We start from the raw sequence: 26,503 nt of genomic DNA, 5'->3' as shown, positions 1-26,503 counted from the left end.
GGTTTGATTATAACTACAAGCACAATGACATGAGTAGGGTGAGTGTAGTCTGTAAATTAAAGCATTACTCATGGAGGATTCATGCCTCTACTGATGCTACCAGGACTTGTTTTCAAATTAAGACGTACTACCCGGTTCATATATGTGGTAATCAGTACAAAAACTCCAGATGCGATGTTGAGTATCTTGTTCGTACTTATAAGAGGGACTTCAAGGATGATCCCACGTGGACACCATATGCATTGAAACAGAAGGTGAAGAGAGACCTTAACGTCGATGTTCCTATTGATCGTTGCTATAGAGCGAAGAGGGAGGCATTGCATCAGCTTTTTGGTAGGCACTCTAAGCAATATCGCCTCACACGGAGATACGCACTGGCCATACTCAGCACCAACCCTGGTAGTAGTGCTTTTGTACATAGAGATGGAGCATTCTTTCAGAGGATGTATATTTGTCTTGATGCATGCAAGAAGGGGTTCAGACATGGTTGTCGGCCCATAATTTGTTTAGATGTTTGTCATCTGAAGGGGGAATATGGGGGGTAATTGTTGTGTGCCATAGGCAATGATGGTAACGACGACATGCTCCCCATTGCAATTGCTGTGGCCGAGGCAGAGACAAGAGATTCATGATAGTGGTTTATTGCCATTTTATTGGAGGACTTATGCGGGCCAGAAGGCGGACTTGGTTGGACTATAATGTCTGACAGACAGAAGGTATTTGGTGTAATATACTATTTATGTTCTTATTGTGTTATTTTATTTCTTTATGTTATTACATATAATTTAACATAAATTTATGTGTGTAGGAGCTTGGAACTGCAGTTGAGGTTGTGTTGCCACATGTTGAGCATCGCTTTTGTGTTCGGCACCTACATACGAACCTCAAAGCGAAAGGCTACACAGGGAAAGCTATGAAGGATGAGTTGTGGGGGGCTGCACGTGCAGCCAATATTTATGCGTTTGACCATCACATGCAGAATATATTGTCAATGGAGAAAGGTGCACACGATTACCTTAGTGGTGTACCTAAGGCATCATGGTCCAGACATGCTTTCAACTGCCAAACCAAAAGTGATATGTTATTAAACAACTTGGCTGAGAGCTTTAACGCATGGATTAGGGAAGCTAGGATTAAGCCTATATTGACTATGCTTGAAGAAATTCGTCTACAAATAATGGCACGCTTCCAGCAAAAAAGGAATGGAATCTGGTCGACGCACTACACAGTATGCCCAAAGATCCAGAAAAAATTGAAGAGGTCAAAAAGTAATGCAAAGAATTGTATTAGTCGGTGGTAGAATGAGTTGGAGTTTGAGATTGAGCACATATACGAGCCACGGCGTTTAGTCCGGTTAGATCATCGCACATGCACATGTGGAAGATGGCAGGTGAGTGGGATCCCTTGCTCACATGCTTGTGTTGCAATTTACATGCATAAACAAAAACCAGAGGATTATTTGGATGATTATTACAAGATGGACAAGTACATGCAAGGATATGTAGCTCGAGTTTATGGCATGGAAGGTCCACAGACATGGCCAGTTGATGATCCATGCGATGAAATCCTGCCACCTATCGTTAGAAGGGCTCCTGGTCGACCAAAGATTAGTAGGGAAAAAGCTGTAGATGAGCCGACTAACCCCTAGAAGCTAACCCGTAGTGGATATATCGTTAAATGTGGAAATTGTGGGGGTTTAGGGCATAATTATAAATGTTGTCATTTACCTTTGAACCCGGACCGGAAGAGGTGGAAACCGAAGAAATATAAGCCGAAAAAAGATGCTGCTCAAGCACAGGTAAAACAAAGACATTTTACAACATAAGGTTCATATTCCAAAATTTGTTAACTTAATTAATATATAAGTAATATAATAATTATTGTTGGTATTTGTCTTAATGTTTGGTTAAATTATTGTAGGGATCACAAGCTCAACCCCACCCAAAAGCAGAAGCCCACGAGGCATCACAGCCAAGTATACGTACACGTAGGGCTACTCAGTCACAGGTAAAATCTAAGTTTTTTTGTGCTTAAGAAAACTCATATTTCACGATAATTCCCTTTATTTTATTTTTTTAACGCATTTTTTGGATCCCAACGTGAACCACAGGCAGAAGCAGAAGCCCACGGGTCATCACAGCCAAGTGTACGCACACGTAGGGCTACTCAGTCACAGGTAAAATCCAAGTTTTTTTGTGATTAAGAAAACTCTTATTTCACGATGATTCCTTTTTTTTTTTAACGCATTTGTTGGATCCCAACATGAACCACAGGCAGAGACAGAAGCCCACAGGTCATCACAGCCAAGTGTACGTACACGTAGGGCTACTCAGCCACAGGTAAAATTCAAGTTTTTTTGTGCTTAAAAAAACTCATATACTTGTGCTTAAGAAAGTAATATTCACAATGATTTCCGTTTGTTTTTTAAAAAAATAATATTTGTCTTAATTTTTATTCCTAAACCCGTATTCTTTGGATCCCAACATGAACCACAGGCGGAAGCAGCAGCGGAATCATCACATCATGGTAGTACACGTAGGGCTACACGTGTACTAAGAAGCCGAGGAAGTGGTGCCACGCAATGATCACATTTATCACTTACCAGATCTCTTCCTTTTGCCTTTTTCCCGCATACCCATTTCATAATCAAGTTATATGTCGTTTTTTTTTTGTTTTTTGTTTGTAATATAAAAAACAATTGGGGGATTCATTTTGGGACTTTATGTGCTTGTTAGCTTCAATGTTGTTCATGAAGCATTAAACGTGCATTGTTAGTTATTGAATTACATTTTGGAATTTGGTCATGGCAATTACCAATTCCGGATCGTATTAGTGGACGGAAAAAATTAATTATGCCTGCAAATTCTATTGTAGGGTTCAATATTTCAGACTTAAGAGCAACATACAAATAATCATAAATTGCCGCATACGAATAAAACTAATGCATGGAAATAGTTGTTCCATAAAAGTAATCAGCCAACCTTCAATGCATGAAAATAGTTGTTACATAGAAGCCATAACCATATATTGTTGTGGATAACATAGCTCAGTAAACAATATCCTTGACAACAACAAAATAGATAGTCTATTCCACTCATAATAATCTAATTGCCTCCTTCCCATGCCTCAATGCCCCATCAACCTTAGACAAATCAACAGTACACAAATCACCAACAAAAAAACCAACATATATGTTTGGATCTTTAGTTTGCCCCTAAGTAATGACACTTCACCTTTCAGGGAATAAACTTGTTTATACAGCCCAAGTAGGACCTCCCTTCCGCGAGCACAGGTTTCTTCGTCATACCATTGGAAAAAAACGACATTCGCTAACTTTCTGTAATTACACAAAAAATCTAATAATTACGAACAAGCACGAAGTAATAACTATTTCTTAAAACCAAATTATTCAAATTCAAATATATTTTTACGGTCATACATAGCACACCCATAGAATCGCCTCCCAGGATTTTTTAAAGTAGTGGATGTTATAATTGGGCTTGTAAGTCCGCACCTACACTGCACAGGTTCCATATCCTCTTTGACCGATGATATTATAGATGCCGACGACATTGACTGTTCATTCTACAGTGAAACCCACAATTATTAGAAGTAATTACAGTTCCCTAATGGGTTTCACTAAATAAAATTCACAAACCTTTTTCATTTTCCCATCGTAAAATTCGCTTTCATTGTCTCCTTTCCTGAAATCTTTCTTCCTCCTGTTCATCTTATATATAAGATGAACCTAACAATATATAACTGACATGTGAGAGAATAATCAAGCTCATAAAAGAAAAATAAAATCAAGCTTGCCAAAAAATTGTTCTCACTTTAATTTGTAATCTAAACAATACTGGGAAAAAAAATGTACCCTAAACCCTAAACAAAAGATAATCACATTGTTTAAAATGTGATTCTCCTACAGAAATAGTACTGCTCAATTTGTAATCTAAACAATACTAATTTGTTAGTGTAGTAGCTAGAGATGGTATATGAGCATAGGCAGCTCCCTACAAACATGCAAATATGCAGTGTAATCAAACATGCAATAAGAAGAAATTAGCCGTAACATCCAACTACGTATATAATACTGCTCAATTGTAGAATGATGAAACTTCCCTAAAAAAACTTACAAAGTCATCAAAACCCAACCAACCACAATCTATCATATTTCAACATTAATACCACTTTTTCTCCATAGAAAAATACTTTTCTTTCAAATATTAATACTAATATGATTAACATTTCTTTCAGTAATTGAACTTTCTTCTCATCAACTAAAAATGTGGCAAAAATATTGGAGGACCTAAAAACAAAGACATGCATAGAAAAGTATGGCATGAACTATTAGGTAAAAAATAAAAAATAAAAAATAAATACTGGTCAATTGTAGAATGATGAAACTGGCGTAAACTATGCACAAAGAATTTCTATTTTCATGTCCTCAGCAATCCACCATTTGAGTAAAGAAGCAAAAAAATAAAATAAATAGTTATACAGATGAAAAAATCACCCTTGACCAACTTGCCAGTGCACACGAAAAAACAACTGTCTCATTCCAGGACTACAACCAAGGTGAACCACACTCACTGCCAATCAACAATAATGTTAGCTCAAAAGTGCAATATTCGACAGATGTTGGACAAAAAAAAGCTTGGGGATGGGGTTTCGACTAAAAGCTTCCAACACAACAAAAAAATTCAAAAAACAACTATTAAAGGCTTCCATTTCAGTCAATCGACAAAACCCACAAAGAAATTTCGGAAAATATCTTCGTCGAAACCAGATTTTTCCGATTCAAAATATTGTGATTTTACGGAAACCTAGCCGGAAAAGTGACGCCGGAATGAGTGATTTAACCTGTGGGTACTGTCGCCGGTGGCCTCTGTCACCGGTGGGTTCTGTCGCCGGCAGGGACTGCGTTGGTGGGTTGCCGCTTGAGGTGTATCAAGTGGTTTGTTTTTTTGACCATATGAAACTTGAGGATTTCAAAAAAGAAGCCCTCAAGTTTAAGCCAAATTCACCGTTTTGGATGGTCCAAAACGGGAGTTTTATATCCTATGTGTCCAATGTGAACACGTAGGATACAAAAATTCGACTGAAGTGGACTTAAGTGAAATGGTTCGTTTAACTCAAATAATGGCAGTTAACAAAAATTGACGGTAGGGAGTTTCTATCAGTTTTGAGTGACCTAGAGACTAAATTTCCAAAAAAAAAATACCCAGAGAGTTTTTAATAAAAACGCGTTAACCTAATGATTTTATATATGATTTCCTTTTTAAAAAATACAAATTTTAAAATATAATGTTTTAAATCGCAATTATTAAAAGGGCAATATCAGAAATGGACCCTATTTCCCGAATGGACCCTAAAGCCCAGTAGTGGCCTCTGGAACTGAAATGACCAAAGGCGCTCGGAAGATGTCGTGGCAATCCCGTATTGGGTAGAAGAGGAATCTAAAGGACTTCCCTTGGAGAGACGATGCAAAACAAGGAAGGGTTAAAGGGGTTGTTGATGAGTGATGAAAATACAAGTAGTCGACTCGCTGTGTTGAACTCTCACTTGTCTCCAATGGCTTCAGAGAAAGAGGCTGCTCTTGCTGCCGTTCCCACTGATTCTCCTACCATGTAAGCTTTCTTCCTCTACGTATCCATATTTTCTTTCTTAATTTTAATCATTTTCTTTTTAAATTTGGAGTAATTGTTTTTTAATTGTCAATCTACGATCGATCAACTGTGTAATGTTTTGACATTATGGCATGCATATGGGGGTTTCGATTTGCTTTTTAAGAATAGTGCTTATGAAATGCACTTTCTATGCGAAAATGTTTTCCTGATGATTTTCAGAGATGGGGTATTTCCCATTTATCGCATAATATTTTGGATCTTCAAGCCTTTTCTCATCTCTATGAATGCGAATAGTGAATTATATTTTCCATTGGATCTAAGTTTCCTTTTTGTAAGTTACAAATTACTTTTATTAGCAATTTATTGTTTGTTACCTTTAGATTCTAAACGAGGGTTATAATGAAGGGACTTAGGGAATTGAATTAATCTATTAGGCACAGCTCCAGTCCAGTTATATGCTAGAGATTGAAGAATGAGTGTTACGAGAAGGAACTGGAGTGTATATCAAAAGCATTATTATGCAAGGGCTCTGAGAATAGTGGGTATTAGTTTCAATTGTAAGCTTTCCAAATATCAATATTACATATTTGTGTTATTTTCGGGGTTTACTTATTCAATAGATAAATAAATAATCAAATAAATAAAGAAGCATTTATATTTGGTTTGAACATTGAATCGCTTATTAAAAATTATGCAGAATTGTTCTGGTGCTGTTGTTGTATTTGGATCTTTAATCTCAAATTTTGTTAACATATTAATCTGATATTAATCGTTTTGTTTTGTTTAATTTGCAGATTTGACAAAATCATTAATAAGGAAATTCCATCTAAGATTGTTTATGAGGATGATAAGGTACTACGTTGCTTTTGGCCTACTACTTCCAATGTTTTATTTTTTGGCAGTTTTCATAGTTGATAGACTAGCTCTGGTAGATGCTGCATGATCATTTGTGGTAAAATTGTCTGTTATCTCATGGGAATTGTATTTGTGACTTATGGTTAGGTTTCTCATTCTAACTCAGAGATGATAAATAGAGAAGGCTGCTGTTTAGCAGAATGAAAGAGTTTTTAAGACTCTGTTTGAATCTCTAAGCTAGTGTTTTGTAGTTGATTCAATTTGTATTCTATATAATGAGGTAATCATACATTTACATGAGCAGTTGACATTAAGCGGCAAAGAAGCTTTTGGGCACTGGGGAGCCCTCATTAGTTGAATACTGCTTGTATAAGTTTCAAGCGACCTAGGGGTGATTGTCTAGAAAATATACCTTATGAAGTTTTTAATAGTATAACAAAAGGATAGGATTTAGAGACGAAGTAAAAGGGAAAACTCTTAGGGTTTGGGTGGCTGTTCTTGGACCATGAACAGTAATCCAAGAATAATATTTGGACTTTTTCAGGAGCTATGTGAATGGATGAGTGGTTTGGGGTTCTTTAGGATTGCATTCTAGGGAAATAATGAATGGCCGGCCACCCAATTTTGGCCAAGGGGGTTGGCTAGAGCCACCTGTTTGCTTTTTTTTTTTTTTTTTTTTTTTTTTTAATTATTTTTAGTTTTTTATATATATATTTTTAATTTTTAATGAGTCTTTTAATTTTTAATCTGAGACATCGCCACATGTCAGTTTTTTTATTAGGTTGATGTGGACTTCTGTCAATTTTATGGACAGATTTTAGATGGAAGTACCATTTTTGTTTTTAGCCATAAGCGAGGTACCATCTACGATACAAATTGAAACTTAGGTATGAAAAAAATAAAGTTAAACCACAAGGGGTAATGAGCGTTTAACCCTAAAAATAAAGTACACAAGTAGTGAAGGTAGTCAGGATTGGCCCGACAAAAAGCTAAAGTGTTATTCGTAACAACTGGTGTGATATGTTAACCACACCAGAGTGCCTAGGCCTCGCAGAAAATCTTGAGAAAAAACCCCATTAAGAACTGCAAAAGGCATTCTACTTAAGGCTTCCATAACAATAACAAACAAAAAAGGTGACAAAGGATATCCCTATCTCAAATCACGGGAGCTACTTTAGACATCAGATGGATATCTTAACCACACCAGAGTGCCTAGACCCTGCAGAAAGCCCGAGAGAAAACCATCATTAACAGTTGCAGAAAGCATTCTACCTAAGGCCTCGATCACTATAACAAATTGAAAATGACAAAGGATCTTCTTGTCTCAAATCATGGGAGCCATTGAAGAAACCGAATGGATAGTCATTCCCCAAAATGTAAAAATGCATTGCTGAAATGCAATGTGCTATCCAAGAGCGCAATTTCTCCTCGAAACCGCACCTCCTCAACAAATAAAGTAAGAATTCTCAACTGACATGATCATAGGTCAGCTTCCAGTTTGCTAAGCACCCTTCGCTCACCATATTATTCAAACATTCATTTGCTATGAGAACATAATTAAGGATTTGCTACCTTTAACTTGGGGCTTCAAAATAATCTTTTTCACTACTCTTCTCAATAGGCAAGGACTTTGGCAATAATCTTATAAACTCCACTCACAAGGCTAATAGGTCGGAAGTCCTTAAGATCAATAGCCCCAGATTTCTTCGGAATGAGAGCAATGAAGGTAGTGTTAAGGCTTTTTTCAAACTTACTACTAGCATGAAAATCATGGAGCACCCCCATAATATTTGCCTTGATCACATCTAAGCATTTTTGGAAAAATCCATAGAAAAACCATCAAGCCCTGGTGCCTTATCACTGTTCATACCTTTCAACACCTCAAGAACCTCACCCTTTGCATCTAAGGAGTCAAAAGCAAGGCTAGCCAGTTTAAGTCGCCAGTTGACCTGTGCTGAAAACAAACTACCATAGAATTACACAATGTGTTCCCTGATAGCAAATTGATAGCAATGTGTTCCCTATCTATGGAGTTGTTTCTCCTATTTGAGTTGGCCACCCAATGGAAAACTTTTGAGCATTTATCACTCTCTTGTAGCCAAAGAGCTCTTGACTTTTATATATATATATATATACACACACACACACACGAGCAAGCTAACAATTCAAGCCGAATGAGTCAAGTCAAACTTATACAAGCCAAGCTCACAAACTTTATTCGAGCCAAGCCGAGTTTATATATAGATAAGTTTTTTTTTGATAAGTAATAATGCATTAAAGAGCGCAGAGGGGCGCAACCCAAGTACACAGGGAGTATACAAGAGAGCGACTAAGTGGGGGAGAAAGAAGAAGAGAACATAAAAAGAAAATCAGGAAAATTGATCTCTAAAGGAGCAAGCCAGCCTGTAGTCCATGTGAATAAGGTGTACAAAAAGAAATGTATAAGGTCCTCAAGGTTCCTCGACAAATCCTCGAAGCATCTCACATTCCTTTCCTTCCAAATACACCATAAAAGACAAAGGGGAGCCATCTTCCATACCACGGCACTACTGGTTCTACCTCCGGCCCACCAACTAGCGAACATCTCCTTGACGTTTCTAGGCATAACACAACTCATGTTAAAGCGAGAGAAGATAACATCCCACAACTTGCGCGCGACCCCACAACGAAGGAAGAGATGATCCACGGACTCCCCATCCGCCTCACACATACTACAACGATTAATCACAACAATACCTCTTTTCCGAACATTATCCAGCGTGAGAGATTTCCCAGGGGCAGCCGACCAAGCGAAAAACGCCACTCTCGAAGGAGCCTTAGTACGCCAAATGCTTCTCCACGGGAAGTAGTTAGGCTCCTTAAAGGCAAGCCTCCTATAGAAGGAGTGAACCTCAAACTTCCCTTTACTTGAAGGGATCCACCACATCTGGTCCTCCCCTTCTCCCCAAATCGAAGACGAATACAAGAGCGAGAAAAAAGAGGCTAAAGCCATCTCCTCCCAGTCAAGTATACTACGGGTAAAGGTAACGTTCCAGTGAACCATCCCATTTACACACTTCCGGATATCCGCAATGAAAGCATCCTTGTTGCAGGCAATATTAAAGAGACCCGGAAAGCATCTTTGAGAGACATCTCGCCACACCAACAATCCTCCCAAAACTTGACCTTCCCCCCCAAACCAGGAACTAATCTGAAGTGGCACCGAAACGACCTCCAAACCCCACAAATGTGTTTCCATAACCCCACCCCATGCGTTCCACGTGGAACATTTGAATGCCGGCCACCCCAAACCACCCCATACTTGGCCACCAAGATACTTCTCCACCAAGCTTCTTCCTCATTTGCAAATCGCCATAACCATTTCCCCAAGAGAGCTTGATTGAAAAGCCGCAAGCTCCGAATCCCTAGGCCTCCCGCAGCAATCGGGGAACAAACACACCCCATACTTGGCCACCAAGATACTTCTCCACCAAGCTTCTTCCTCATTTGCAAATCGCCATAACCATTTCCCCAAGAGAGCTTGATTGAAAAGCCGCAAGCTCCGAATCCCTAGGCCTCCCGCAGCAATCGGGGAACAAACCTCGTGCCAACTGACCAAATGGAACTTAGGCTCATCCTTGAAACCTCCCCATAAAAAATTCCGTTGAATCTTCTCAATGCGGTTCGCCACGGAAATAGGAATGGGGAAGAGAGACAAAAGATAGGTGGGGAGATTGGATAAAGTGCTCTTGATGAGGGTGAGCCTCGCCCCCTTGGACAAATATGAACGCTTCCAAGAGGCCAACCTTCTAGCAATTTTCTCCAACATGTCATCCCAAATAGCCAACTGCTTGAAGGAAGCCCCTAAAGGAAGACCCAGATACTTCAAGGGTAAGGAGCTAGTACCACAACCCAAAACTCCAGCCAACTCCTCCATCTCAACCGAATCTCCGACTAGGACCAAAACAGACTTGGCCCGATTAACTTTTAGCCCTGAAACCGCCTCGAAGCCAATAATGAGAGCTTTAATAAATCTAACATGCTCAGAAGCTGCCCCACAAAACACCAGCGTATCATCAGCAAAAAGAAGATGGGAAACCGAAACCCGCTCATGCTCCCTGGCACCCACATGGAACCCATTGATGGAACCCCTACTAATAGAGGCATTAATCATCCTGCTAAAGGCCTCTATGACCATAATGAAGGTCACCTTGCCTAACCTCACGCAAGCTCACAAAAAAGCCGGAAGGCAAACCATTGATCAACACCGAGAACCGCACCAACGAGATACAATGTTCAATCCAAGAGCACCATTTCTCACCGAAGCTGCATCTTTTTAATAAATAGAGCAAAAACTTCCAATTCATGTAGTCATAAGCCTTCTCTATATCCAACTTACACAAGAGACCGGGATCCCTAGATCTGAGATGGCTATCCAGGCATTCATTGGCAATGAGCACCGAGTCCAAAATATGTCTACCTTTGACAAAGGCGTTTTGCGGGTTGGAAATGACCCGGTTCATGACTCCCCTCATTCTGTTGGCTAAAACCTTCGCAATGATCTTATAAATCCCCCCCACAAGGCTAATTGGACGGAAGTCCTTTAGATCGGAGGCCCCATGCGACTTTGGAATAAGAGCAATGAACGTAGCATTGAGACTTTTTTCGAATTTACCTCGATCATAGAACTCTACAAAAACAGCCATGACGTCCTTCATGATCACCTCCCAACAATCCTGAAAGAAAGCCATTGAAAAACCATCCGGGCCTGAGCCTTATCCCTATCCATTTTTTTGACCACCTCCCACACCTCCTTTTCCTCAAAAGGAACTTTCAGACTAGAAGACTCTTCCTCCTCCAACATATCGAACGGAAGATTATCCAACCTCGGTCTCCAACTGCGAGTCTCTGTGAAGAGTGTTTCATAAAAGCGAGTAATGTGATTTCTAATAGTCTCTTGGTCAGAGGTAGTAGTGCCATGAATGTTCAGAGTCTCAATATAATTCTGCCTGCGGTTGGCATTAGCAATCCGATGGAAAAATTTAGTACACTAGTCGCCCTCTTTCAACCAACGGATTCTAGACTTTTGCCTCCAACTGATTTCTTCTTGAAGGAGGGAAATTTCTAACTCCCTAGCAAGCACCCTTTTCTTCTTGATCTCTTCCGAGGATAAACCTCTCTCTTCCTCCACCCTGTCCAGAGCTTTAAGATCTTCCATGCGAGCCTTAATACAAACCCCCACATTGCCAAAATCTTGAGCATTCCATCTCCTAATATCCCACTTTAGAGCTTGCATCTTTTTGGAAAGAATGAAACTCGGAGTGCCCTGAAAAAGATACGAGTCCCACCAGCTGCGCACTTTGTCCACAAAACCCTCCACTTTGAGCCTCATATTCTCAAATTTGAAAGGTCTTTTACCTCCCCCATGAGAGATACAATCCAAAATAATAGGAGCATGGTCGGAACAAACCCGAAGCATCCTCTTCTGACGCAAGTCTGGATGGCGGGCTTCCCACTTCGGGGAGACAAGAAACCGGTCAAGCCTAGACCAAGAATTATTGTTTGACCAAGTAGAAATCCCCTCCACTAAGGGAAGGTCCATGAGACCCTGTTCCGATATGAACTCACCGAAATCCCTCATTGCCGACCGTCAATGAGCTCCCCTCGACCTTTCATTAGAGTAAAGGGTGACATTGAAATCCTCACCGATACACCACGGCACGTCCCAACAGCTCATGACCCTTGCCAGCTCCTCCCAAAGGAAACGCCTAGCATTTACTCTGTTAGGACCATACACCCCCGCAAACGCCCACTCAAAACCATCCTCAACATTCTTGAAAGAGCAAGCTGCCACATAATTTCCAACACTACATCTACCTTCTCAACAGCCCTCTTGTCCTACATGAGCAAAATACCCCCCGAAGCCCCAATGGAAGGAACAAAGCACCACTCCACATACGGACATCCCCATAAGTTCCTCACTAAGTTATACGAAATAAAGTCCATCTTCGTCTCTTGGAAACAAACCACATCTGCCTTCCAACTTCTAAGCAAATTCCTAACCCTCAACCTTTTATCCCTCTCATTCAAACCTCTCAAATTCTATGACAGAATTTTAAGCTTCATGATTTAACTCGACTGACCCTCCCCTTATTTCTATTCCTTGACGAATGCCCCAAGAAATTAACAGAGGACTGTAAGTTTATTAGCTCCCTCTTACCTTTTATGATTGCAGGAGAGCACACTTCCCTCTCCACTTCTTTGCCTTTGTTGTCAGCCATAAGCACCCCAATGGTCTCTTCAAGCTTTCCTTCCTCTCCATCACAAGATAGGCCAACTTCCGTACATGCCTTAATAATAAAATTCCTCTCCTGCACCTCCAACTGCACCTCCTGTACAGAATCTGGGACAAAAGATTGCTAGGAACTAGAACCCTCCACTGCTATAGAAACCCCACCCAAGTTATCCGTCTGTGATATGCAAGGCCCCGGCTCCTTACCCAGAATACCTAACACAGAAATACCCAGAGAACGTCCCCTCCTGGCCTCCTCACCGTCACTGGCAGCCGACCCAGAGGATTCTGAGGACACCCCCTTACCAGGCTGCTTACCCAGGATCCCTGGACCAGATTCGCACGAGACCCCCATCAGAGAACTTTTGTCGGCAAGACTGGAAAGAAGCCCCTGCATCTTAATCGGAGAGCCCGACACTTGAGCTCTGAACTCCATCATCGCTGTATCCTAGAAACTGGAGCCCGCCGTCAACTTATCTCCCGAAGCGCCATACCTAGCCGGAATTTTCCTTGCCGCCCCCTCACTGGGCAAATTTTCCTTCGTTGGGACCTCTGCCGGAGGTGTGGAGGCTATCTCCAGGGCCGAAATGACATGGGCCTCCCTGTCGCCGAAACACAACCCACTGACGACTCCCACCGGAGTCTTTTCATTTCCCGTCGAGCATACTAGCTCACCAACCAGAGAACCCAACATCGGAGCATCTCCCAGACCACCATCCCTTGCCGGATTCTTCCTTGTTGCCCCCTCACTGAGCCTAACTACCTCTGTCAGCACCTCTGCCGGAGACGTAGAGTCAACCTGCATAACAGAATCGGCATGGGTCTCCCTGTTGCAGGCCAGTGACCTCTCCTCGGGACTCACTGCGGTACCGGCGAAGCCCACCGGAGCATTGGGACCTCCCAGCGAACTGTCCGGCACCTCTGCAAGCTTCGGACCTCGGACCGATGCCTCCCCTTTCTCCACAGGCCGGGCAGCTTTCCTCCTAAAATACGTCTTGACCGGCTGAAGACTCTTACCATGCTTGGGCCTTCCCCTAGTAACCTTTTTGGGCTGGGCTAGTCCTCTCTTATAAAATCCCCCTCCAGCTAGCCCATAATCGCACGATCCACCAGGCCTAGAGAGAACACTCGGGCGCTCCACAAAACTAATAGCCCTTTCAATTCTGTCAAGCCCCACGTCCACCTCGCCTCTTAGTCTTCTCAACGACTCCTTTGCATTAATTAGATCATCTTTTACCCGAAACCAAGCCTGCACGTCGTGGCTACCTACCCCTCCCATCCCTTCACGTGATCAACGCCACGTTCCGAAGCAGTCAGCGTCATTGTGGTGATCAACCTGCTCGCCGGAGCTCTGCCGTGAACACCCAGTGGCTCCCCTGCCTTTGGGTTGCTCGTTCCCTCCCCACCGAAAGCATGGTTCTTCTTCGAACCCTCCATGCCACCGCTATCCGACCTCACCGGAATAAAGGACTCGTGCAAAACCTCCTCCTATATAGTAGAAAGCTAAGCTTGCTTCTCCTTCTCTGCAGAAACCTCCTTCAACCACCTTGGCACCCTGGCTATTGGCTCAGCGAAATCATTGAAACAGTCCTCTGTCGACTTCACCGATGACCCCAAAACTTCCACATTGCTCCTTCTTCTCCCCCCTACATCATACTTATAAACTTCCCTGACCTCCCTAGACTCACACAGGGAAGACTTCGCCAGACGTACCTCCGAAATGAGACGTGTCCATCCTTGACCATAACGTCCTTCTGGTATAATGATCGAGCCACTCCTATGCCTGCCATCATACTCTTCTACTGTCAGGAACCGACCATGTCTGTTAGCACATTTTTGTGCAATTATCCGTGGGTACCCTGCTCTAGATTGGTCCAAAAAACCTCAGAAGAATCCACTGTCACCAGGTCCTCTATAATGCGTGCCAACCACACCAGCTCATCCTTCTGCAGAAAGATGGTTTTTTGTTTCCTATTGCCTCTTTCAAAAAATCTCACCCCTGAAGCCCCACTCTTAATCAGTAACTCAAAAGTTTTAGACTCTACTATCCACTTCCTCGAAACAGCCATTACACTTCCCAGACCAAACAATCTAGACACCCAAACAGTAAGCACGCGCCACCCACGCGCCTGTTCTCAGGCGGAGATGGAAGAGAGAGAAGAGAGAGTCCAAAAACAACTCGACATATATATAAAAGTTTTATAAATATAAGTATATGTATTAGTTATTAAGTGTTGCTTGAATATGGATGGGCACACGCTCACAACAGGAATTTCTATTTGTTTTTCATTTAATTTTTAATAATGTTGTTAGCTTTTGGGTTTTGGCCGCGCCTGGATTTACTCTTTAGGCCGCCCTTTTTACTTTTTTGTTTCACAATGGAATTTTACACCGTTTTTAGATTTGCTTTGTCTGCAACATTTATTGACAACTTGGAATTTTGATAGTCTTGAGAAGTGAAATTGTCAGACTTATAGAGTAATAGAAATATTTATTTTTCAAATTGATAGTCTCGATAAGCATATGAAATTGTTAGAGTTATAGAGTCACAGTTGGTAGCTTCGTGTGTTGACAGAGTCACAACCTTCTCTTCAATCAACTTCGATTCGGATTGTTCAAAACGGAGTCTTCTCTTCAAGAGGAATCTAAAATTGTTCAAGCTAGAGTCTTTTTCTTCAATCAACTTTTAATTTACATCTTCATAGTTGAATGAAAATGTAAATTGATAAACTGCATGAGGATAAACTGCTTAGCCCGTCAGGGGTGAAAGCTCTTGGATTACCTGGTAACTGGTTATGGCGGGTGGGATCCGTTACCCGTAGGAGTTTGATTAACGGTGAGGATTGTTGTACAGTATGCGTTTGCGACGTGCAATTAATCTGAGTAAAGTTCTCCTACGTTATCAAAAAAAAAAAAATTTACATCTTCATAGTTAATAGCTCCAGTGTTACATGGAGTGCTGTAGAAGCACTAAGAAGCATGCTTTTTCTTCTCAAATTTTGACTCTCAAATTTGTAGGTAACTCTCTCATAGTCGTTACTATTTTGTTCACTCTAAAACCCTGTTTGGTTGCTAAGAAAATGCACAAAAATCTAGAGAGGTAAAGAGAACGCCCTTCCAGCCTACCCATTACCTAGCCAACTTCTCACCAACTCACCAATGCATCATTTTTCCAAACAAAAAAAAAACACGAGTTTCCTTTCCTTTCAACAAGCACGCCTGAGGGTTGGGATCCTCGCCACTTCAATCAAGCTCGAGCGGCTCATGCTCAATTTGAGGCTCGGCTTGTTCACTTAGCCAAGTTTGAGTAAAGCTCGAACTTGGCTAGGCTGTTAACAAGCCAAATTTGAATATACCTTCAAAACTCGGCTCGAGTTCGAGTTCTCAAGTTATTTGAGCCGAGTTTGGTGGCCCTAAGCTTGGTTCGAATACAACCCTAACTACAATCAAGGAGAATGAGGAAGTGGTCTGAGCACAATCTATGCAATGCTTTTTAGAAATAAATCGGGAAATGCAACTTCGCATTCAGGAGAAACAAGAAACTTTTTAATTCTTGACTAAGAAGGGGAGTCTCACTTATTAGACCACGTAAAATTCCCTGTGGGACTAGAATGAACTTCACCCGATCTTTCACTAGGAAAGCGGTGATGTTGAAGTCTCCCTCAATGCACAATGATAGATTTCACCAACTAAGCAAGCCAGCCAACTCCTCCCATAAGTATCTTCTATCGCAGTCAAAATTAGGCCCATAAACCCTTGCAAGAGCACAAGAGAAACTGTCTTCAACATCTAAAGGAGCAGGCAACAATAAAATCCTCCACACACTCTTTGATCTTCTCCACAACCCTCTTATCCCACAAAAGCAATAGTCCATCAGAAGCCCCTCTAGAAGTTGAGTAGCACCAATCCACATGTTGACACCCTCACAAGCTTCGCACAACACTGCTGAAAATGTGCTCCAATTTAGACTCATACAAACAAATAATATCCGCCTTCTTGTCACCCTCGTTCAACCCTCTCACATTCCAAGATAACAACTTGGGCTTCATTAGAAACCACTAGCAACCCTTCTCTTGGCTCTACAACGACTAACACTGCCATTGTTTGCGTCATAGTTTATGAAACAAAACAACATTCTTAATATTCTATTACCTTTTCTTTCCCAAATTGGAGCAAGAGGCTGACACTTGCTCAGAGTGGCTTGCTTCAATGGCCACAAACAAGGCCAGAAACTCCTCTTCAAAACCCTCGCACGAAAGCCCTACAAAATGACGGATTTCCTTCAATGTTTGCAGAACCCAAGCTGAAGGCAAAGTCCCTACTTTTTTCTTATCAGAACTTGCTTAATAGAATCTCAATGGAGTGTGCTCTTCCGCAGTTACAAGAGCATGCTCCTACCCACACCTCCCACAACACCCCCAACCAACTCGGTAAAACCAATACCTTTATTCTTCTCTACACTTGCACTCCCCCCCTCCCCCACCCAAAGAAGGAGAAGAGAAGATAAAAGACTCCAGCATTGGGGCCCACTTATCCCCCTTAGTGACAAAAACCCACTCTGGGTTTGCCGGCGTAGTGCTCAGCTTAGAGGAAAGCACGTCCTTAGAAGGACTGGCCCTCAAATCCACTTTACTCAAAACAAACAGGATTGGTCACAAAGCCTTCATGGTGGCCTACTTGCCTAACCGGATGGGGCATACCTCCAGGCCTATAGTCATTGCCACCAGACTTCACTATAAAAAACCCTCAAATCCACCAGCTTAGCCACATCACTGGCAAAATCTGAGGCAGGAGGAGGGAGGGAAATGTTTTCGACTGGAAGCACCGAAGGTTCCACCTTGACTAGAAGGATATCGGCTATACGCATCAACGTCAGCCCCCGGAGGAGTCTGCACAACATGCTTGACATCCAACTTGGAGATGATGACTAACAGCGAGTCCACCAAAGGGCCACAACGCTGGGTGAAGCACCTACCCAGCACCAGGTTCTCAAAACCTATTACTCCTGGGTCCTTACCCAAAGTAGAGGCCTCCCCAGCCTGTTTGTTCAGAGCCCACTTAAAACTGACCTTGAGATGGACCGCGTGCTTCAAATACACTTGATTTTTAATTGGATTTGGCATCTTACGGGTGGTTGACTTCCAAAAATAACAACTTGTGATTTATATAGATCCTCATACTTTGTTGTGTATGATAAAAAGTCCTGCTCTGAAACTGACTCATCATATTTAAATATTATAAGGAACTGCATTATATAGCCTACCTCCAGAATACCTTTTTTGTTAATTACTGTAGCATCTGTACATTAGAATGAGTCTTATTCTGTTGCATGTTCAAGTGAAAACAAGGCTAAAGTGCAGTAGTGGCCTCTGGAACAAATTAAGAATAGGAGTTATTTCTGAAAGAAATTTTTTAGCAAGGTTTTGCATCTCAATTACCTTTGTCGTTCCTCCTCTTCTTATGTATATCCTATCTCCAGAATATCTTTATTTATTCAGCAATCATCTATACATTATCATGTCTCATTCTGTTGCATGTTCAAGTGACACTGGATTGATCATGTTCAGCATAACTAGGACAATTTAAGAATAGCAATTATTTCTGAAAGAAAATTTTTAGCAAAATTCTGCATCGCATTCCTCGTTTTCTTTTCTTTTCTACCTTGCCTTGAAACGATCTTAGGTTAGGTTAAGGATTTACTTTCTTCTCCTCACATTTCCTTCGTGATTTGAAGGCATGTCTGAGAGAAATTAGAATGCTTTTGCTTGACCTAGAGGGTGAGGGAAACAAAAGCAATTACCATATCACTTTCTTCTTGTAATTTGAAGATTCTTTTTCTGAATGGCTATCTTACTATATATGGTTGGTGGTCCTATGGTGGTTGTGGTTGAAGTATTGGTTAATGAAATATGTTTACTGCCTAAATTTTTAACTGCTCTTGGCTGATTCTTATCATATTAATTTTTTTTATTTTTTTATTTTATTTTTTATCTGAGCTATTGGTCAACTTTGTTTTTGTTTTTTTTGTTTTCTCATTACTTCTGAATCAATTCTTTTCCACTATTAGAAAACTATTTTCCTCTTTATGATACTGTTATTGGTGTAGCAGTACTGCAATAGCTGTTAATTTTCCGATACTGTTTTATTTTTGGCAGGTCCTTGCTTTTAGGGACATAGCTCCCCAAGCTCCCACGCATATACTAATCATTCCAAAATTTAAGGATGGATTGACAGGACTATCTAAGGTATATTTTTTTGTGGCTTGCTTCATGGACATCATTTGTCAGATATGCTTTGCGCTTAGCATGGATGAAATGACAGGATGGATAGTACAATTTCCAAAAACTGACACCCTTTTTTTTGGATCTGGATCCCTTGAAATTCCAAGGAGATTTCAGATTCTGGAATTAGGGGATCCTAGCCGTCCATTTTAATCCAAAGGCCAAGATTCCGCCACGTGTCCCATTAACTTAAAAAACCTTTAAAATAATAAATTAATATTTAAAATTTAAAAAGTAATTATAAAATAAAATAATAAAATTTAAAAACAAAAAATAATAAAATACTTTGGGGTGGTCGGCCACCTCATTTTTGGCATTGGGGTAGCTTCGGCCACCCCCAACTGCCGGTTGGGTGTGGCCGAAGCTACCCCATGGCCCTTGGGGGTGGCCGCCCAAGAGCCAAACCCAAATTAAAACAAAAAAATTGGGTTTAGCCCTTAGGGGTGGCCGATCCACCCCTAAGGGCCATAGGGGTGGCGTCTGCCACCCCCAACTACCATTTGGGGGTGGTTGAAGCCACTCCCATGGCCCTTGGGGGTGGCTTCAATGTCAAAAATGGGGTGGCCGGCCACCCCAAAGTATTTTATTATTTTTTGTTTTTAAATTTTATTATTTTATTATTTTCTTTTTATAATTACTTTTTAAATTTTAAATATTATTTTAAAGTTTTTTTAAGTTAATGGGACATGTGGCGGGATCCTGGCCTTTGGATTAAAATGGACAGCCAGGATTCCCTAATTCCAGAATCTGGAATCCCCCTTAGGATTTCAGGGGATCCAGATCCCTTTTTTTCTTTCATTCCCTTGTGACCTTACATGTCTTGGGGAAATTTACTTCAATCAGCTAGTGCTTTTGTTATATTCACTCTTCCTTTAAACAGCTCGAAGCATGACTTGAATAAAAAAATGGCTTGAGATATTGATATTATTTTACTGTTTAAAATTTGCTCCTAGTTATTGGTACTGGACCTTTTTTATGGGATAACCTTTTGGTATTTGTAACTCCACGTAGTGGTTCATTTCTTTTAAATCCGAAAATGGTTACTGGAGGGCACTGATTAGTAAGGGACCTGTTTGATCATCCATAGTTTGTAGCAAGAATTTTGTATGCCTGTGCCTGACACTCGTCTGGAGACCTAAAATATTTCACTCTCATCACCTGAAAAATAAATACAGTTATATGTGTGATCACTGTGATATGGTTAATCATATTTAATTGAAGCCAGTTATATGCTATTATATCTTCATTGTACAATGACATATAAATTGACGTCTGTGTCAATTTTAGTTTTGCTTTTCATGTGGGCACAAATTGAATTTGGTGATGGATTGGTAAATCTGTTAGCTTTGATACAAGAGCATTTTTAGCAGAAAATGGGTTGCATAAGTTGCGTAAATGTTATCCTGTAGCTTATTCTTGCTAGGTTTGAGATATCCACTTCAACCTTTTTCTGCCTGGTTTCTAAGTTGAAATTTTTGTAGCATGGAAGCTAGGGATATGGTATGAATATAAAGAGATATGGGGTCCCACTTTTACCCAATTCAGTTTTGGTTGAGTATTTGGTATATCCTTGCCCATTAAGGCGACTGTTTGTGATTACCATATGGTTTGTAATCAGTCTATATTAATCTTTAATCTCTGGATAAGGCAATGAGTAATGCTATTTCATTACTCATCAATTTTTCTCTTGCTTGTTTTGACATCATTGTAAAGTTAATGATATGGGCTTTCTTTCCCAGGCCGAGGAGAGGCACTGTGAGATTCTTGGCCACCTTCTTTACACTGCCAAGCTCATTGCCAAGCAGGAAGGCCTGGATGATGGCTTCAGGATTGTGATAAATGATGGGCCAAATGGCTGTTTGTGCTCGCTCTTTCACCCTTGTCATTGCTTGAAATAAATCAATTCATTTCTTAGATTTCAGATGATTATTTTCTCAAAGTAGAGATATTACTATTTTTGCAGGTCAATCGGTTTATCACATTCACGTCCACCTTCTTGGGGGGCGACAAATGAACTGGCCCCCTGGCTAAGATGTGGCGGATAAGTTGTCTGCCCCCTCATTGCTACCTATAAAATTAGTAAAAGGAGTTAACAAATAAGGAATGCTGCTTTGTAGTTAACAATTAACTTTTGCCGTGTGTTTTGTGCGTACTTGAAATAAATTTGTTGAGAACAGTAGCACTCAACAATGCAAAACAATATAATAAAAAAAATCGGAACTTTTTCTCTCAATTTTCAATTTCCTTTTCCTCCTATCTCTCCTTTGTTCTCTCATCTATGAAACACACTCTCTGTACTCTCCCTCTCTACACAAAGGAGAATAGTATTTGTTGTGAGAAGAATGATGAAGGAGAAAGAGATGGTTGAGCCATAGAAGATGATTCGTGGAGCGATCGTCTCTATTTTGGTTTGAAGTGGTACTAGTCTGCTCTTCAGTTGCAATCCGGTGAGCTCAATTGAGCTTTTTCTTCCACTTGTGGGGTTGTTTGGTAACTTTTGTTAAGTAAGGTAATAAAATTTTGGGTATTTAGAAAGCAAAAATTGAAATTCGGAAGAAATCAGATCCAGAGGCTACAAGCACAGGTTAAGTTATGGAATGAACTAAATAGAAAAGAAGAAAAGAAAAACAAGCCTATGCGCTTTCAAAAAGTAATCACCAAAATTTTCATAGAGATTATAATTAAACATACAATAATCAATTAAATTTTCAGAAGAAATGGAAGCGAGAAGAGGCGGATGGCATCCTACTCTGATTCATTTAACTGTGTACCTAAAATGATATTGTAACCGGACATGAATCTCCTTTGACGGCCATAATGCTGAAACAATGACGATCAGTATGATGTTGGCTTCGAAGTTGGTGAATTGGGCTTGTTAATAAAGGATGCATTGTTTTTGCTTTAAACGGATCTGATATTTTCTGATGATATCTCGTCGTCAGAACTATCATATCATCCATTTGATTGTTGTGGTTTTGTCATTTTCTATTGCAAGTGAACACATGTAAGTAATTTTTTAAAAAATATATATATATTAATGAGTGGTGTTACGGGTAATTAGTTAATAAATTAAGAATTATCACACCGATTTGCGAATAATTTTATAGTAAAAATAGGCATTTTCGTATTTTATTATATAAGGCATGTCTTCCTCAAAAAAAATATATATATATATATATGTAAGGCATGTCGGTGACAGCTCACCAAATAAAGTGCAAGTAGAGCTGCACATAATGCAGAAGAAAAGAAGAGAATATACAAAATCTGATACACAAATTATTTATTTATTTAGGTAACAAATAAAGAAAGCAAACACAGGAGAGAGAGAGAGAGAGAGATGGATATGGCGGCATATCCAGCACGCCATATATAAAAAAAGGAAGCATAATTGGATAGTACTCCCCAGCCCCACGACTCCATGTTGCAAAAGGAAGAGACAATGGAGGTGAGTTGAGAGCTCCGAAGCGATGGCTTATTGGGTATGGGTCATGGGTGGCCTACTGCCCACATGCCTCAACATGGACTTCATGGATGGAGGCGTATGTTCCTGATCAGCAGCAGACGCGCATTTCTTTGGGTTCGGCCCCACACTCACCGCCTTCTCGCATCGACAGCTCAACAGCAACCCATTCCCCGATCTCCATCTGCTCTTTTCCGGCCACCGCATTTGCATAATTGGGTCGTCGTCGGCGACACCCTCGGCTGTTGTCACGCTCCAATCAATGCTACCCTCGCTTGGCTCGTACATATGATTACTAGTAGCAGTAGACGCCGACGCCGACGCCGGTGTCATCGGCGACACTACTGATCTTGTTGTCGGATGAGCTGAGAAGCTTTCTATCTCAAACAAGTCGGAGCTCGCGTTGCTTGCCACTTCTTCATCATCACCATCATCCATCATTCTTGCTGAATTAGTAATGGACGGCCGGAACACTTGCAGAGAATGACGAGGTGGATCTGACGGCGACGATGATGATGGAGGATTTAGTATGGGAAAGGAGAAGGCAGCAGTAGTAGTAGTAGTAGTAGGAAAAAGACTTTTATTGCTTGCTTTCTCCGAAACTATTCTACTGATTTTCTCCACTGAAATGGGGTTTTGCGGTGGTGGTGGTGGTGGTGGTGGTGGTGGTGCGGTTTTCTTGGGTTCTGCTACTTGAACGGACTTTCTGCCTGAGCACGGGCATTTTCTTCGGAAAACGGCCCATTTTCTACTGCTCCCTTTCTTTTTCTTCTCATCATGTTGATGAGTGTGAACGGAAAGTGGGATTGCGCCGGGAGGATTGGACAAGAGACCACTCCGGCTGTTCCAACTGGCTTCCGATGAAGCCGTCGGAGTTGCTCTGTAGTTTGTAACAGTATTATTACTGTTGTTATTACACCCATCCATCCAAGAGAATCTGGTGGGAACAGCAGAGAGATCGAACCGGTCGGAATTACGTTTGAGATTGACGAGATTGACATTAAAGGCAGGGGAAACTCTACCAATATTATTGCAGCTTACTTTACTTGATTCATTGAAGTACTTGTGGGCGTCAAAAATGCTTATCTCGTCCACTGTGTTGCAACCGCCGTCTTCTTGTTCGCCTTCTTCCGGTCTGAGATTGGAGGAGAAAGATAAGCTGCCTTTCAAGGTTTTCCTAACTCCTGCACTCTCCATCTTCCCCAATTTTGTGAAAAATTCTTAGAAACCTCAGAAACAAACTTTTTTAATTACTCTTGGAACTCAATTGCCTCTGAAATTCCCCCCGCCGAAGCCCCTGTTTTATAAAGGCTCTTAAAAGAGGCACCGTATACTAAAATTGTTTTTTTTTTTAAAAAATGGTTAAGAGAATTTTTTTTTTTTTTACATGTTCCGAGAAGAGAGGAGACAAGAATTCTTACTAATGAATTCATTTCATTAAATATAGTTTCAGTTGATTGAGCTATCTCAAGAGAATTTAAAAGATCTTAAAAAAAAAATAAATAAATAAGAGAAATTTTTGGCATTCAATGAGGGCTTAGAAAAAGAGAGAGAGAGAGAGAAAGGGTAACAAGACATGTTTAAAATAGTAAAATATTCCAAACTCAAGCATGTGCCTTACTTTTTCTTTTTTTCCTAATTGGTGCAGGTTGAGATTTTTAGATAATTTTATCGTAAAGTTCAAATAGTTACAGTGTCTTTGATTTATGGAATAGATGCAATTATTTTTAACTTACACAATTCTATTTTTGATGCAATGTGACTTAGTGGACTGTAGCGAAGAACACCAATAAGCAAAAGATAAATACTTCTAGATCTTGATTCTATCAATGATCTAAGAAATCTTCTTGACAAAAGTTAGATACTCTCTAGGTTTTGAAGGAAAAGAAAGAAAAACGCTCAACTCTAAGGTTTCTTATTCAACAAAATCACTAATAAACAACAACTGATTTTCTATGGAGGCTATAAACATATATTTATAGCCCAAAACCTTAAACCTAATAAAATATGACATAAATACCCCCAAAACCCTAAACCCCGTAAAATAACGAAATAAAGACTCTCAAAACCTTAACCCTAATAAAATAACAACATAAAGTCGGTTTAAAAAATAAAACAAACTAGCGGCTACACAATCTGCATCATTCTCCCCTTGTTGGAGAGAATTCGTCATCGAATTCGGCCGGTTCTTTTCACGTTCCTTTGGATGCCCTATCAACTCGTTCCACTCACCCTTCCTCAGATCAAAACAAGATAACACCTCATAATAAGCGTGATGCTCCTCATCCTCGAAATACCTTGACAGTTGTCGTGATGGCCCCAAACACCACTTAGCAATACTTCAGATTTGTTGTACTTCTCTCGCTTCTTTTCCCTTCTTTGTGCCATGAAAATACTCAAGAATGGGTCAGCCATTGTTTCCCTTGTGAACATATAATTTTCCTCATCCGCATAAAACTCACCATAATCTTCGTCAAGAGAATTTAAAATATCTTCAACACCAAGTAAATCAACATAATCAACATTTTCACCATTAAAATTAGGCACTTCACCTAAAAAGTCTTCATCACCCTCTTCATGATTAGCGATGTCATCCTCTTCATAATTGGCAATGTCATCCATGGGCTTTTCATCTTCCAATTGGTCAACTTCGTCGGGATAGAGGTCGTCAAACATGGGAAAAAACCCATCTTCTTTGTACTCTTCCTCTTGGTCATCTTCTTCGGGGTAGAGGCCGTTAAACATGGGATAAAACTCATCTTCTTCATGCTCATCCGGAGATTTTTCCTCTTCCCATGAATCATCTTCATTGGGCTCATAGGTTGGTAAAGAATCCCAAGCCACAAATCCTTGCGAAAGATCTTCAATATCTTCATGTCGGAACTCTTCATCAATGAATTCAGATTCTTGAAACTCTTTATCCACATATTCTTTTTCCTCCTCCACAGAATATGGATCCGGGTTATGGATTTGTGGTTGGCAAGTAGGGGTCCAATTGGCTTGTCATGGACTCTTCGCCTCACTGCATGTTTTCCTAAATACATTTTTTTTATAGGAATTTTCTATTTTCTTTGTCACAGTCATAGACCCTTGTCTCCAATTTTGCGACTTTTGGCTCATGGTATAACTATGGGGCAAAAAAGTGACCCGCATATATTTCAATAGTTTCTCCCAACTATTGATCTTCAATTTGCCTTCCTGCTTCCTAGTTTTCTTCAGTTGTTGCCACCACGCACCAACTCTTCTCCGGAATGTATGTACCACCAAAGAGACTCGTTGTTCATCGGGCACCCCATTGAATTCAAAAACCTCTTCAACAGCCAACACTCAATCCAGAAATTGGTCGGGTTCTAGATCCCGTTGAATTTCAGAATTTTGAGTTCGAATCTACTCACCCACCGAGTGGCATGAGCTTGCACAAGGTACTGACATCCGTGCGTCCGGCACTCCGCAAACAAGTTTCTAGATCCATTCCCATGTTGACCACACAAGTTGGATAATTGAGTAGTGAAGTCTTTAATTTGATCCCTCATAGCCTTGAATCGATCCTCCGCGTGTTGCCAAAGTTCAGCGATAGATTTGCCTTCCACCTCCGCGAATAGCAGTCTTGGTTGGCGATGACAACCGTTCGGCCCACCACTCATGTGCCGCAAGCGAATTGACAATTGCTCTTTACGTGCTGTCTCCGTGCGCATGTGCACCTCGTTCATGTCTACAAAGCGGTTGCTCTTCCCCATTCATGGAAAGTAATTGAGCTTTGATACCAACTGATGCAGCGTGACTTAGTGGGTTGCAGCGAATAACATCAATAAGCAGCGGATAAATACTTCTAGATCTTGATTCTATCAATGATCTAAGAAATCTTCTTGACAAAAGCTAGATACTCTCTGGGTTTTAAAGGAAAAGAAAGAAGAATGCTCAACTCTAAGATTTCTTATTCAACAAAATCAATAATAAACAATAACTGATTTTCTATGAAGGTTATAAGCATATATTTATATCCCAA

General features: G+C 40.6%; 2 protein-coding genes across 2 annotated transcripts; one reads left to right on the top strand and one right to left on the bottom strand.

The window, feature by feature from the left end:
• Positions 1 to 5,409: 5,409 nt before the first annotated feature.
• HIT3 (HIS triad family protein 3) lies at positions 5,410 to 21,270 on the top strand. The gene is made up of 5 exons (XM_059607336.2): positions 5,410 to 5,630; positions 6,425 to 6,482; positions 18,912 to 19,001; positions 20,777 to 20,894; positions 21,001 to 21,270. The coding sequence occupies exons 1-5, from the start codon at positions 5,485 to 5,487 to the stop codon at positions 21,066 to 21,068; spliced, it is 480 nt and encodes a 159-aa protein (XP_059463319.2). The 5' UTR covers positions 5,410 to 5,484; the 3' UTR covers positions 21,069 to 21,270.
• A 1,149-nt stretch (positions 21,271 to 22,419) lies between these two features.
• PKS4 (phytochrome kinase substrate 4) lies at positions 22,420 to 23,743 on the bottom strand. The gene has a single exon (XM_059572555.2). The coding sequence runs from the start codon at positions 23,692 to 23,694 to the stop codon at positions 22,510 to 22,512; it is 1,185 nt and encodes a 394-aa protein (XP_059428538.1). The 5' UTR covers positions 23,695 to 23,743; the 3' UTR covers positions 22,420 to 22,509.
• Between the last annotated feature and the right edge of the window lie 2,760 nt (positions 23,744 to 26,503).

The sequence above is a fragment of the Corylus avellana genome, chromosome 10 (assembly GCF_965113065.1).
Source record: "Corylus avellana chromosome 10, dhCorAvel1.hap1.2, whole genome shotgun sequence".
In the NCBI taxonomy this organism is placed as follows: domain Eukaryota; kingdom Viridiplantae; phylum Streptophyta; class Magnoliopsida; order Fagales; family Betulaceae; genus Corylus; species Corylus avellana.
The sequence above is the reverse complement of the archived record's forward strand: the minus strand, read 5'-3'. Positions and strand labels throughout refer to the sequence as shown.